The 15,008-nt window shown below is 34.3% G+C and overlaps 1 protein-coding gene across 3 annotated transcripts in view; it reads right to left on the bottom strand.

Moving 5' to 3' along the window:
* The window catches only part of LOC149065303 (patronin-like), a 145,194-nt gene that overhangs the window by 25,289 nt on the left and 104,897 nt on the right, over positions 1-15,008 (bottom strand). For all 3 annotated transcript variants that reach the window (XM_089254231.1, XM_089254229.1, XM_089254230.1), the window contains 2 exons: positions 14,820-14,947; positions 12,578-12,739 (listed from right to left, as the gene is read on the bottom strand). In XM_089254231.1, the coding sequence (XP_089110357.1) occupies positions 12,578-12,739; positions 14,820-14,947 (290 nt within the window). The remainder of the gene's footprint in view (positions 1-12,577; positions 12,740-14,819; positions 14,948-15,008) is intronic.

The raw sequence follows: 15,008 nt of genomic DNA, 5'->3' as shown, positions 1-15,008 counted from the left end.
CTGAGTGGTTGATAGATCTCAACTAATCCTTCAGGAAAGTATGATATATATATATTTTTTGATAAAGTATGTTGTGCACTCCCCTCCCTAAAAACACCCTCTACCACCTTAGCTATTACGATTCAACCACAAATTCTACGACCCACAAATGCTTATTTAATTTAATACGTGTCTTATCTAAGTTTGTCCCATGAATTTAAAATCGTCCTATAGAATGTACTGTGATTCCAATCAGTGGGTCATGGTAGTTTTAGCCACAGTGCCTCACCATTGAATGGGGGGGGGGGGGTTGAAACACATTTAATTTCTCTCTAATGAGTAAAAGTTCTCTTACTCCTCCAGAGGTGCAGCAAATGTAATAAAATTTAGAAATCCCCATTTTAGTAAAACCTCCCCTAACAAACCCATCCCATAGATTTAAAATTACAGATAATCTCGGAATAACACCGACTTTTTATTTTGACATGAAGTCAGAAAAAAGTACGCAAATACCACTATGAGGAAAGCTGATTTTCAAGGGAGTTCTCCCCCCTTCTGAACTCTATGGGAGGGGGAAGAATTTTTATCCCCTTGAGGAAAAAGGCAAGAAAAGGCCCACTCAAGTGATCTACAGATGTGCTATGGGCCACTTGAATGCCCCACAGCACATTTAAAGATCACGGAAGGGACCTGCAAATGTGCTGCAGACTACTGACTTAATGGAAATGTGCTGCGGGTCACTAAAGTGATCTGGAACAGCACCCCAGGTAACTTAAGTGATCTGTAAATATGCTGCAGGTCACCGAAGTGATCTAAGAATGTTCTGCTTAGTTCATTCTTACAAAATTTGGGTTGATATCGCAGGCCACTAACGATGACTCCAAGTCAGGGGATTGAGAATGTATGGTCTAGTTCATAGTTTCCCAAACTTTTCATTCCATCGCCCCCTTCTCCAGAACTTTTTCTCTCTCATCACCCCCAAACTCAAGTAAACCCATAGGATCTTATGTTAAATCCGTAGCTTCTATCGCCCCCCCTGGACCATTCCATCGCCCACCAGGGGGGCGATATTGCCCACTTTGGGAAACACTGGTCTAGTTCATCACATGAGTGTGAACAAAAACTATTAGGGGTTGCTAGTACACCGTCTTGGTTCATATCAGTTTTTTTCCACCAAGTCGTTTCTGTTGTATTCTACCTCAGCACTATCTACATTTTAAGATGCCAAAATAGCACTGTAGATAGATTAATCAATTGTTATTGTAAGAAATATACTTAGTGATTTTAAAGGCTAAAACCACAAGAGGGGTTATTTTGCTATCATCGCCTCTACATGATAGAAAACACAACGTTTAGAAGCTTTAAAAACACAACATTTTTGTCTCCAGTGAGAGTAAGCGGTTTGGGCATTTTCACTCCAGTGCTTAGTTATGTATCTCCACTTTTACGTAATAAATAGTCTGTTATTACTATTAAACCAGTTCTTGAAACATTATTTATAATAGTTATAGTATTATCAATATAATCTGTGTATTTTAATATATTATAATACAATCAATTATGTAACTACTGTAGTCAATCACAGAATGGATTATCATTTTACATGTTACATTGATCTCAAATTTTAGTTTTTTTCAAAAATGAAACTGTCATTTTCCAATAGCTATCAGATTTTCATTGTCTAATTAGTGCCTGTTGTTGAGAAGTTTTGCTCATATGTCAGCGCTTACATTCTCAAAATTTTGCAGGAAAATATTTCCAAAACACACAGCCAGTGGCATGGCAATATGTGAAGACATGACGGTATACGTACGTCTTATCGTCGTATCGTACGAATATTAAAAAACAGGAATGTATAAAATAGCTATTTTTAATATTCATATAGATAAAACTTTTTTCTCCTGTTTCTTTCAGTGTACTGTGCTGAAATAATTTCAAATAAGTTGTACAACTTTTCTGAAATTTGTAATAAACAATATTTTAAGCAGATACAATAAATTTTAATATTAATGCACATTCATAATCAGCTACCTAAGTTATCTGCATCTGTTTACAAAAAAGTTAACACAACGAAAAACACACACACATGGCACTTTTTGAATGAGTTATATCTCTGTAAGCATGCAGCATCGATGGGAGTTACTTGACCATGGTTCGTACTCTTCCAACGAAAAAAAATTCAAGGACTATTCAAGCACTTTTCAAGGTAAAACTTAAAAATTCAAGGACTTTTTTTTACAAAAGCATATTTTTCACATGAATAGGTGCATATTTAATTTTGATTAAAACTTTCAGAGATTACATTTCTACCTACTTTATTTCACATCATCTGTAATGAATAAAGGAGGCCACATACACATATATATCATACAAAACATATGACACATTGAATAACACAGTTCGTGCCTGTCAATTTCCTGATTGAAACGTAGTTTAGTCTCTAAATATTGCAATTAATTTCCTTTTTAAAAAAAAGAACTCTTCTAAAGATAGATACAAATACAAATACAAATACAAATACAACGCCACAACAGGCAAATTGCCCAACGAGGTGGCTGACTTAAGAACATCATGGATCCCCGAGCCCCTACCTACTACTGCTACACCACACATGAACCCCCCCCACCGCGGAACCCCCCAACGAATCTGTACATGCGGGAATGTGCGTGTACGTGTAGTGCAACCTGACGTAAAGTTTGTTTCTGTGTAATGCTTGTTATGTGTAGTGCTGTCATCTGCCCCCAGTTTTACTAACTATGAGTGAAGTGTTATGGTTGAATGATTTTACCGTTGTAGGACTGTTGCTCTCTGTGGCGAGACTTTTTAACGGGGAGATCGGCTCGCATTTGCGCCTTGAAGTTGGGAACCACAGAAAACCAACTTCAGCCGACCACCACTGTGGGGTTCGAACCCGGATCCTCGCATCACGAGTCCGGCACTATAACCACTCGACCACCACAGCAAAAGATTAAATTATTTCTTTCATTAATTCTGAATTTATTTATTTCATTAATGCTGGAATAATTTCTTTCATTAATTCTGGAATTTTTTCATCAATTCTGGAATTTTTTCATCAATTCTGGAATTTTTTCATCAATTCTGGAATTATTTCATCAATTCTGGAATTATTTCTTTCAACAATTCTGGAATTATTTCTTTCAACAATTCTGGAATTATTTCTTTCAACAATTCTGGAATAATTTTTCATTACTTTTGGAATAATTTTTCATTACTTTTGGAATAATTTTTCATTACTTTTGGAATAATTTTTCATTACTTTTGGAATAATTTTTCATTACTTTTGGAATAATTTTTCATTACTTTTGGAATAATTTTTCATTACTTTTGGAATAATTGCTTTCATCAATTCTGGATTTGTTTCTTTCGCTATATGCTGAAATTCTTTCTTTCATTAATGCTGAATTCTTTTATTGATTCTAAAATTATTTCATTGATTCTAAAATTATTTCATGAATTATTTCATTATTTTTTGGAATTATTGCTTTATTAATTTTGGAATTATTGCTTTATTAATTTTGGAATTATTGCTTTATTAATTTTGGAATTATTGCTTTATTAATTTTGGAATTATTGCTTTATTAATTTTGGAATTATATTTCATTAGTTTTGGAATTATATTTCATTAATTCTGTAACTTTTTCTTTCATTAATTCTGGAACTATCTCTTTCATTAATTTTGGAATCATATCATCGATACTGAAATTATTTCTTTCATTTATTTTTTTAAACTCCTTTAAACAACTATGGATGCCATTAGAAAATAACGGAGATGCGCCGACATTCAACGCGTCACGTGATCTTCCAAGTAATGATGTAGACCACTGACGTTATACCAGCACCGGTACTAGAACGTGGGGGGGGGCAACTGCTCCGGGTGGCAATTTTTAGGTGAACACCGTTATAAAATTATTGAATTCCGAATTGGTGGGGGCGGCAAGACAATACAAAAATCCTAGTTATGACCCAGCGTCATACTCCCTCCAGTAATATAAGCTCAATGGATTTCAGCGCCGATTCACCCATTGAAGTACAGCTTGCATTTGGCGACATTTTTGTCTGGCACACTCAGCAACCAATCTTGATAGAAGGGATTTTTCAGATACACAAGTAATTAAAAGTACACACACTTGTTACTCATTTTTTGTTTTCTTTCTTTAAAGAACCTTATACAACCTTAGACAGCATGGGCGGAGATACGGGGGGGGGGGGGAGATGTGAAGTTGACTGATCTAATGTATATATGCATATATGAATTGACATCATCATTGTGTCTCCCCCCCACCTTAGACTTCCAAGTCAATCTCTGCCTATGGTTGACAGTAATCAGAGGAAGCTTCGCTCACTTACGGACCGAAAGGCTGAAATTATTTCGGCATTATGACACTTTTTTATTAAGATATTGATTTCTCAAGTCCTCCAGAAAAAATACCTAGTACAAAAGTTTAATGACTTCCAACGACTCCAAATACGTCTACATACGATCACAGGATACATGCTACCATAAAGCCGGGTTTTCCTAGAAGTGGGTTGTTGCAATACCTTCTAGAGCAGAAGGACTTCTACTCTAGAAATAGGTATTGGTTGGTTGTTGGGGGCCAGAGCGTGCCGACTGAGCTGAAGAAAAAAAACAACGATCGGAAGTTAATATTTTGAACTCTAGCTTTTATTCCATAAAAGTTGCAAGGAAAAAAACAAGATCATTTACGATCATAAAAGAAATACATAAATAAAACGGCCGACAAATAACAACCGGCAATCTCAGGGAGAAAAAAAACAATCCCGACATAGACGCGGGAAAAAACCAGCCTACAGTACAAAGCTGAGCTCCCGTGAGGGTGAGAGCATGCCGCCAGCGATTTACATATTGTGTCGGGCCGAGTGGTTCCACGTGCACAGAGAATAAAAAGGGAAAAAACATTCCAACATAGGTTTTTGGCGCCGCATGAACCGAACTGGATAATTTTGTGTCGACAGAAGCGTTTTACATAATCACACTACGCATTTGTGTATTCCTATCGTGGCGCATCAGTTCACGGCCCTGCTATCAGCTACTCTGTCATCTGCATGCTCCGGTTTGAAGGGAAGCATCGAGCTCGATGAAGGGAAGTGAAAGAAAACAAAAAATGAAGAGTTTTCTCAGGCACTTAGTTGGGCATTTTGCCTGTTGTGGCGTTGTATTTGTATAGAAGATCGGTAAAACGAGTGGCGCACAACGCATTTCACTCCTCCAGAAACAGTCGGCCAATCACGCCCGACGTAAACACTGCCGTGTGAGGCTTGTTGCGCTCTCTAGGAAAACAGTCAAACTTGTTTTCTTATTATTGGTGAGTGGACGGTGTGTCACGCTGGGCGATTCACTTTGCACGCGGCACAAAAAACCTGCTCCTACAAAAACCCGGCTTAATAATAATGGGGGAAAGCATGCTTTAAATCCAATTATCCAGGGTTATTGGCTGCTAAGGCTTTTCCCCTGTGCTTTGCACTTTTTTAAGGACGTCACTTACGAAGTAAAAAAAAAAAGTGGCGAAAACTATTTCGGAAAACACAAATTTTTCAAGGACTCTCACAGAATTCTTAAAAAAAAATTCTTTTTCAAGGACTCTTATTTATTTTCAAGGACTTTCAAGGCCTTGAAAATGAACTTTTTTTTTCAAGGACTTTTCAAGGTTTTCAAGGACCGTACGAACCATGTTGACAATCCAAACTAAACCCTGTGAATACAATTTTAAATTCAAGAACCAGATAGGCTGTAACTGTACGAAAAAATACTCTAGTTTTTTTGCCAAGAATGTATAAGTAATTCTAATTGCTAATTCTACTCAATTTCCAATTTAAGTGCATGCCAAACACAATTCAAGTGATTAGTTCAATCACAACACAATATAGTATATTGAGTGTTTTTACATTTTGAAATGAAGTTTCTATCTCGATTTTTATATTTCCTCGCATTCCAATTTTCATTTTATATAAATGCTTCATTCTTTTAATTTATATATATTTTATCTATTTTTGTTAACTGGTGCCATTGGAAGTTTTTGTCAAGCAGGGTAATCAACGATTGGATAGTTTGTCATTTAGGTCATCTATATTCGTAAATACATCTTATATATAAATGTGAAAGTATGTATAATTTTAGACCGATCATCCACAAACTTTGCACATACACCAAACTGGACCTGGGTTGAACCGCGGGCTACTTTAAAAAGAATCAGAGCAGGGCAAATGCCTGAAATGGGCAAGGAACCCTCAGGCAACAATGGTTTCTGGGCTACAACAGTCACTTTCGGAATGTTTATTTCTGTTGTCGTGGTTCCCTAGCAATGCATTTCAGACATGTATATGCCTTTACAATGGTTTGTCACTTCTTTGATGCTGCCAGTATTATAGTTCATTCCTTTATAACGGTTTGTCACTTTTTCAATCCTCCCAGCAATTGAAGAAAACCCGGGCAGCGCCGGGTATTTTTGCTAGTTCAAAATAAAGTATAATGTCCACATCAGACACATCACAGACAACAGGAAGGGACAATCTTTACACAGATAGGAAGATTACAGAATTTTAATTTTAATTGCTATATTAACAGTTTGGGGGGGGGGGGAGAAACTTTGCATTTCCATACCAATACCGAGGCAGGCTAATAGCCTGTGGTAATGTTTAAAATTTTATTGATACGAGAATGATAGGAAACTGTATACTGTAAGAAACTATGTGTTCGTTTGGGCACATCTTCACATTTGGTGGTTTCAAATGGAATATAAAATGGGACTGGACAAATCTAAAAAAAAATCTAGGTGCCAATACAAATTTCTTGATGACCTGGTGAATGGGATTTGTCCAACCCTGATATAAGACCATCAGAACTTGGACTAATTGCTATGGAACTGTGGTAGTCTAATCAAGCCAGGTTCAGTGTGACTGGTTATATGTTATGGTAAATGTGATAAATTAGTTATTATGCATACTTATCAATATCTTGGTAAGCTTGATAATTTATCACGTTTACTGACAAGTATGCATAATACCCAAACATCATTGATAAATTTTATAAATACTAAAAAAATAATAACTTTTACCGAAGATTATACATAATACCAAGGGTCATTGGTAAATTTGATAAAATCTTGAAATTTATCACCTTTATCTGTGATTATGTATAACACCCTAATGTTATTTGTGAATTTGATAAATATGAAAAAAATCCAAATTGGTCTTATATATGTGATGAATATAGTTGGACCCTTACATAATGAAAACACATTTTACAATCATACCTGATATACATATTTCATACATGTATTGTATCGTATAGTATGATTTATCATATTTACCAATGACGCGACACTTGGGTGTGATGCATAACTGCCAGTAAAAGTGATAAGTTGAGGGAAATTTATAAAACTTACTAAAAAGCTTGGCTATTATGCATAACCAGATTTATCACATTTACTATAGCATATGTTTTAGAAACCACATGCTATCAAAGAATATTTGAATACATTTATAACCCTCCCCACTAAGGATACCCTCTATATAATGATATTACTCTCTGGTGATAGAATATATTGGCACTCTGGGAATATGCCATCTAATTGATAAATCCAATATAACAATTTTTTCCTTCATTACCTCGAACACTGTAGTGGTGCACAAGGAAATGAAGAAAATACAGTTTCACTGTATTTGGTAAAAAATGAAAACGTTTGAGAAGTGCAGAAAACTTCGGAGGAAATGTATAACAAACTAAAAAAATGAACAAAAAAAAATTTCCATTCCACTTAAAAATGATAAACAGCAATGGGAATCACATGCACTCAATTATCGCTAATCATGATACCTATTCATCCACTCTTACAATCAAATGATTACTTAATATGCCATAGTAGCAAAATGGAAAACTTCAACATTTTGCATTCCACTTCTTACTGGGGCAGCTCTTGGGCAGTGCAACCAGCTGCAGGAAGGCTACAGAATTTAAAATAAAATCTGTGAGCATTCTGAGTTATTTCACTGGTGTGGCTCATGCACTGGAAGGACACCAAAAAGGTACCTTACACTGGTGAATTTTGTCTCAAGCCATCAGGTCAATAAAAGAATTGCCATTGGCACCCAAGATTTTCCATGTGTAATTACTACAATGAAATCTGCAATGTGAAATTTTTAGAATTTATGTAAACACATCCACTGATATAGGATGCTTGGCTCCACGGAAATTTGTGGTTGGCACCTAATTTTTTTTTTCTTCATTTCTCAAACCCATCTCTATAGCCATGCCCAAGATCTCTCAGAAGGGACATGTATAAATTTAGTTTACAAATCCATGGTATAGGCTTACTTTCATTAGTTAGCCACCCAAGGTTCTTGTACAACCTGAGTTCCAGGGACCTAGAAGAGTTAGGAAAAGTGGCATCACTGACCTTTGTTAAGGTTTTGTGAAACATTGCTTTAAATCAAAAACCCAGTCACTTTTTTTAAAACTAAACTTGGCAATCTTAAGCAAGTCTTATGAAAAGAGAGAGGTTTTATATAAGCTTTTTTTATGCATAGCATCGATAATTTTCACTCAAGCAACACCACAGCTTTGCAGGTTGATTTTTGGATTGTGTTTTTACATGCACATACTAGTATGAAACCATAGATTTAAAATAAATTTTCTATCAAGAAAGGTGTGGTGGCATAATATGTAAATAAGATTAAAACCATATTCAGATAATCGATCCCAGGAAATCTCTGAAATCTGAAGAACTTTTTTTCCCCACTTCCTTTTATTTAATGTTAATTCTTCTTTGATTTGAGATCAATACCAGAAGCAAGTTGACACAGAAAGCAAAATAAATTGAAAATAAATAAATACATACATTGCTCATGTGCTTCGCTAACAATGTATAGCAAAAAAAAAATATAATTAAAATTTTGAACACCATCAACAGTTTTTAATCACAAAATCCAATAACCATGCATTAAGGAATACAGATTCTGCAGAAAACTCCAAAGAAAGGTGGCATTCTTTTATTTACACCGAACACAGAATAGACCAAGCATTAACTGAGAAACAGCTACATGCAACACAAACTTGGCAGTTGCTACACTACTTTTGATGACCTGATTAAATTTTTTTTATTCACCAGCTCTTTCCCCCTCCCCCCCAATAAAATTTAAGATCTTCTGAACTATCTGTGCAATTTTTTATGCATTTTACTAACTTGATTCATTTTTCAATGATTAAAAAAAAATTATTAATAATGAACGGTTTATAAAAAACTACCCTATTCACACAGGTTGTGTCAAATTGTTTGCACAACAGATATCTCTACATCCGTTGACATTAGAAACATACTCTCGATTACAAAAAATTTTCAAATGACATGCAGTTACTTCAAATCTCCAAATTTGTTTGAGGTATTGTGTACATAAAAAATAAATAAATTGATTTTTTGCAAAGTCTCTGAGTGCTGAACATTCCAATTATTGAAATGTAGATCCTACTCTGAAAAGTCATTTGCAAAAAATTACTATTTCTAAATGGAATATTCACAAAAAATATATTAAATAAAATCACTATGTTTTGGCAATTTATCACTATGTTGGCAAGTTTTCATTGGCTCAAAATGTTCCATTTTTATGGACTATACACAAATACAATGAAGTCAACCACTTCATTTCTTTATTCACAATAAATAAAAATTAAATTATTTGGACAACTACAGAATTTTTACAACTTTGAATTAAATTTATGCTTAAACCACACCATGAATCATTAGTCATAAATGCTGAAAACTTCAATGTTAAATATCTCCATTGATACCTATTACCTTTGAAAGTACGCAATTTTTTGTAAATGACATCTCAGAGCTGTATTTACATTTCCAGACCTGCCCTCAGAAGAAAAAAATTGTACTCTATCCCTAAAAAAGCGTAATGCTGCCAGTTTCCCAATTGATGGGGGCGGGGGGAGGAGAAGAGAGAATGGGTGGGTACCCCATACTAAAATTCATTAGGAGGAAATCATAAAATAATCAAACTTGTTCTCTTGTCTATCTTTTGACATTTTTGCTCTACTTTTTTTAATCAAAAATGAAATATGATTTCACTCCCTGGGACACAGTCCGCTGATCTCATGAAAACATTTAAAAAAAATGAAAATTCATTAGATGGATGCTTAAAGTGTTGAAAATCATCTGATATTCATAACTCAAAATTTAACATTTTAGTCACCTGAATGATTAATATTAATAGAACTTTATATAATATAATAATATCGCACTGGAATAAAGTGTGATACAACATTCCTTTTTGTCGAAAATTTCCAAAAATCCTGAAAACTCTCGACCCTAAATAACTGAAGAGTAAAAAGTAATTCTATAGTTCAGGCATGGTGAAATTTTGACGATACTCAAATATTGAAAAAATAATGGTTTATTCTTGTAAATCTATCAAAAATGCATGAATTATGAACAATTTTTGGCACTAGTTCATTAAAAAAAATTTTGGTTTGAATTAAAAAAACTAAACTATATAATTCATGAAACCATAAAGGGTTTAGGATGGCATGCAGATTTTGAAATCAGTATACTGTCTAATACAGAGGCGGCTCAAGACATTGTTTCTGCGCATAAGTCACATCGGTAAAACTGCTGTGAAAACTCCCAGCGGTGCTCCACTGTTTCTCACCGAGTGGGAATTTTTGGCTAGATTCAGTGGAGTGATGTCAACCAACGAACAATCGATGATTCTAACAAAAACCAGTTTGCGACATAAGCAGGAAAACGTCAATATTACTTATTTCGGTAAAAAATCATACTTTTAGAAGCAAAAGAACACAATCGTATTAACTTAAATCATATTAAATACGATAAAATCGTAACAGTTGGCAGGTATGCATTTCACTAATTGGAAGTTTTAGCACACGGTCTACATAAAGAGTTAATTTTTCCATTCTTTTATGTATATGAACCCCTTGGGAAATTCAAGAAATTTTGAATAGCCACACAAGTTATTTAAAACTTTTTGTAATTGAAAGTATGTTTCGAAAGTCTATGGTTGCAGAGATACCCTTTGTGCAAATAATTTGGGACAGCCTGTATTGAATGATCATTGAAATTCAATATTAGAAACACCAACTAAAGCAAATTATAATCGTGAATTCGACATGCAGGATTTTGAAAGCTGATGAGACAGAGGTCAAATACAAAACCACAGTTAGCATACCACCAAAATAAAAAGGAAAAAACATTGAATGATTAGAAACTGGATTCAAAGTAAAAACAGCTAATCATTAATTTTATGTTTTTAATATGGGAAAAATTCCAAGTTTCATTAGATTTGACACTGAATGCTTTGAACACCACATAGTGTGGAGAATTAGAGCACCTAGGATCATAGTAAACTTTTATCAGGCATCACAACAAAATGAAGATATTGATGTTTATGCCTGCCTGTTGATAGTTTGAAGTGGATCTTTTAATGAACGCAGGATATTTACCTAACTTTTCCTGTTAACCACAGATAAACAATGTCTACAGCAAGAGAGCCGAAGGTGACAGAAATTTGAGAATTATTGTTCTGGACTCATTCATTGAAAAATTCATTAGGAACTTAGTTCAGGTTTCAATTGCACGTTTTTAAAACTATTTCCATGTAATATTAACATCAATTTTCATCAAAAATCAATACATGGTAAAGAAAAATGGAAGTGGTGTTTGACATCAGGAGCTAAAAATATATCATGGATGTTCAATAGATTCCGGTCAATTTACCATGACAAATTTTGCAGGCATTATGTGATGTACATCATATTTATCAGGAACAACAAAGCTGGTTCACTCTGAATGACATGAAGTTATCTGTTATTAAGTTACAAATGAGGGAAATTTGAAGCTACTAAATGGTTGATTATTAAAATTAGTATGCAGCTTTTAATACTTAAAAAAAAGATGATCCCATATTACAAATATAACTGTTAAATATGAACACGAAATCCATTAAAAAAGTGTTGCTGCAAAATTAACAACCTTTACTCTGAACATCTTGAACTGTATTTACTAGAATTTATTAGTTAACTGAGAATATAAAAAGCGAAAATTTGAGAATTGAAAACCTGTCTAAGGAATGTTATTTATGAGTATTTTCAAATACTGAGATCTGAGGAAAAACTTATTAATTTGTATTGCATTTATACAACATGATATAATAATTCTGTTTTTAACATTAAAAATGTGTACAAATATATATATTTTTTTGGTGGATGTCAAACTAATGCACAGTCGAACCCAGATTTAATGCCACCATTTATTTAGCAGAATTCTGGCACTATATTTAAAAAATTGTTGCCTCGAATCATGGTTGAGCTTGTGTATTGAAAATCACCTGTCATCCTAAATATGGAAATTTGTACACTGAAAATTTCTGGCACTAAATCAAGGGGTGCTATATTAGGGTACAACCGAGTTAATAAAATAAATAATAATGATATTAATTTATGACGCAAATGCATAAAACAAAACAAAACTATCCATACATACATATTATGAAATTTGCAAAATATTAAAATCAAATATAAAAAATTAACAAACGTCCTAACCTTCCTCTCTTGGTTGCTGTGGAAGCTTTCGCCAATTTGCCATCTTTTGCTTCTTCCTTTTCTAACTCTTCCTGTACCTTTCTTTGTCTGTATTGCTCCAATATCAACTGACGTCTCTGCCGCTCTTCATCCCGCTTCTTCTCCAACTGCTCTTTTTTCCTCCTGAGAAATGACGAGCAGAAAAAAAAAATTGCATTTATATAGAGCAAAAAAGTATTAACAAAATGAAAATGTTTCTAAGAATAATATATTCTCCACTAAAACTTTTTATCTATAAATTATAATTTGTGTTATAGACCAGTGATGTGCAAACTTTTCTGGGAGCAGGCCAAAAGACAAAAAGAAAAAATTTTGGCAGGCCAGACATATTCCAACATTGATTCATAATTGGAATTTTTATGCTTAGAAATAAAACGGCGGGATATGTTGTATGCACTGAAGACTGCCACGGTTTCATTGCAAATGAGAGACAATGGTTTATCCTTTACAACTGTGAAAACACCAAATAAGTATATTTTATTAATTTAATGCATATGTGTTCCATTCTTTTGCATATGCAAAAGTTTTAAATCGGTTTCTATTTAAATTCTTGCCATTATATTTTCCATATGCAAAAAAAAGCACCCCTTTAAATAAATTTTCTGAAACTGTGAAACTGAAAATTTTCATGCTATTTCTATTTTTAAATCTGACGGGCTGAATGGAACCATAGGTGGGCCATAGTTTGCCCATCACTATTATAGACTATAATACAAAGAATCTGCCAGCCGCACTTTCCGTCAACTATAAATTTTGCAAAACATCATATTTTTCTAATGATTTCCAATTTTATCAAATTGAATGGATAAGTCTGACAGATCTAGCAGAGAAAAATTCAATGACACTCCATCGGTATTAGTACCTCTTTTGGTCTACTACTACGAAAGCACACATACACATCGTCTATATCCCTTTGCAGAACTTCTAATGAATTGGTACATGTTAGAATGGGAGTGTATATGTTGTGAATGTAACGCGAGTTGGTTTCTGTGTAATGCTTATTATAGTGCTGCCATCTATATTTTGAACTATGAGTAAAAGTGTAATGAGTGAATTCTAGAACCGAAACTATCCAAATTTTTTTACAAAACGTCAGATGGTGATAAAATTTTAACCGTGGTTCGAATCCATAATGGAAGTTACATTGAAAGGGGCTACACTGTTCAATCACTACTTCACCAAACACCAACTCTGGCCATATCGCTATATTGCAATTTACTGCCATTAATGAGATGGGTTGGAAATGAAGGCGCTGTCCATCGATGGTCGCCTCAAGTTCGTTAGGGAAAATATCTTATTTATATCCTCCCTTGGGTTCGAACCCGGGACCGTGACAGCAACCTTCACGGTGGTAGACGAACATCTTACCACCACGCCACTCAGGCGCTTACTGTTCAATCACTAGCACTTAAAAAAAATATATATACCAATTATTTAATTAGTGTGAACTATTTAACTTCATTGTTTTTATCAAGGTTACAGGCCACATCAGAAGACTCTAAGGCCCTGTTCACATGGGAAATAGAAAAGGCGGGTTTAAAACCTGCTGCAAGAACTTTCACCAATGACTGTTATCCATTTCTTTCCTTATGAATGGAAAACGTCGTCAAACAGGTACTAGAACCCCCAATGCTACTGCAATATTGCACCTGTAAATGGGACTTGACAGTCACATTTGGCTCGCAGGCCACGGTTTGAGCATGCATGTTATAGATGCAACGTTTTAACACTATGAAAATTACATTGGGCCCAAAGAGAGATATCATGCAAATTATTATGATTATAGAAGGTATCATGTATTGCAACATTTTCACTGTATACACATTTTTTTCCCAACGGTAAGTGGGCAACTCCTGTACTCCTAGACTGTCTTTCAAGTGGAAAATATAATAAAAATGAATCGTGGACTGAACAGTATAACTAGGTAACTCAAAAAGGTGTGATTTTTTGACAAGTACGAAAAATGAAGTGCCTTAGTCTGTGCTACAATTGAGCAACTTACGTAGGAATGCTTCGTCAAACAGAATCATTTTTGTGAGTTTTTGACAGTACACAGTACAAAACATGCATTTTGCTTTGTGTTCAAACATGATTTTATTAAAACATCTAAAAATTGAGTTACCTAGATATAGTATTCACCTGATGGAATAATAATAGTACATGAAAAATGTACAGATTTAAACTTAGAAGGGAAAAATCATACTGCTCTTCTTCTCGTATTCTTGCATATTCCTGCTCTTTGGCTGCTTTCCGGGTCTCGTGATCAACCCGTCTTCTAATAGACATATTCATAATTAGTTCTTTCTTTTTTGCCATTTCGATTTCTGTCTCCTGCAATTGAAAAACGAATGTCTCAATAAGTAAACCTTCATTTTTGTAGCGCATGCACTTT

This window comes from Pholcus phalangioides, unplaced genomic scaffold, assembly GCF_987345545.1.
Source record: "Pholcus phalangioides strain wild (caught in Gottingen) unplaced genomic scaffold, Ppha-v1.0 ptg000040l_1, whole genome shotgun sequence".
In the NCBI taxonomy this organism is placed as follows: domain Eukaryota; kingdom Metazoa; phylum Arthropoda; class Arachnida; order Araneae; family Pholcidae; genus Pholcus; species Pholcus phalangioides.
Note: the sequence above shows the minus strand (reverse complement) of the source record. Positions and strands in the feature narration are given on the sequence as shown.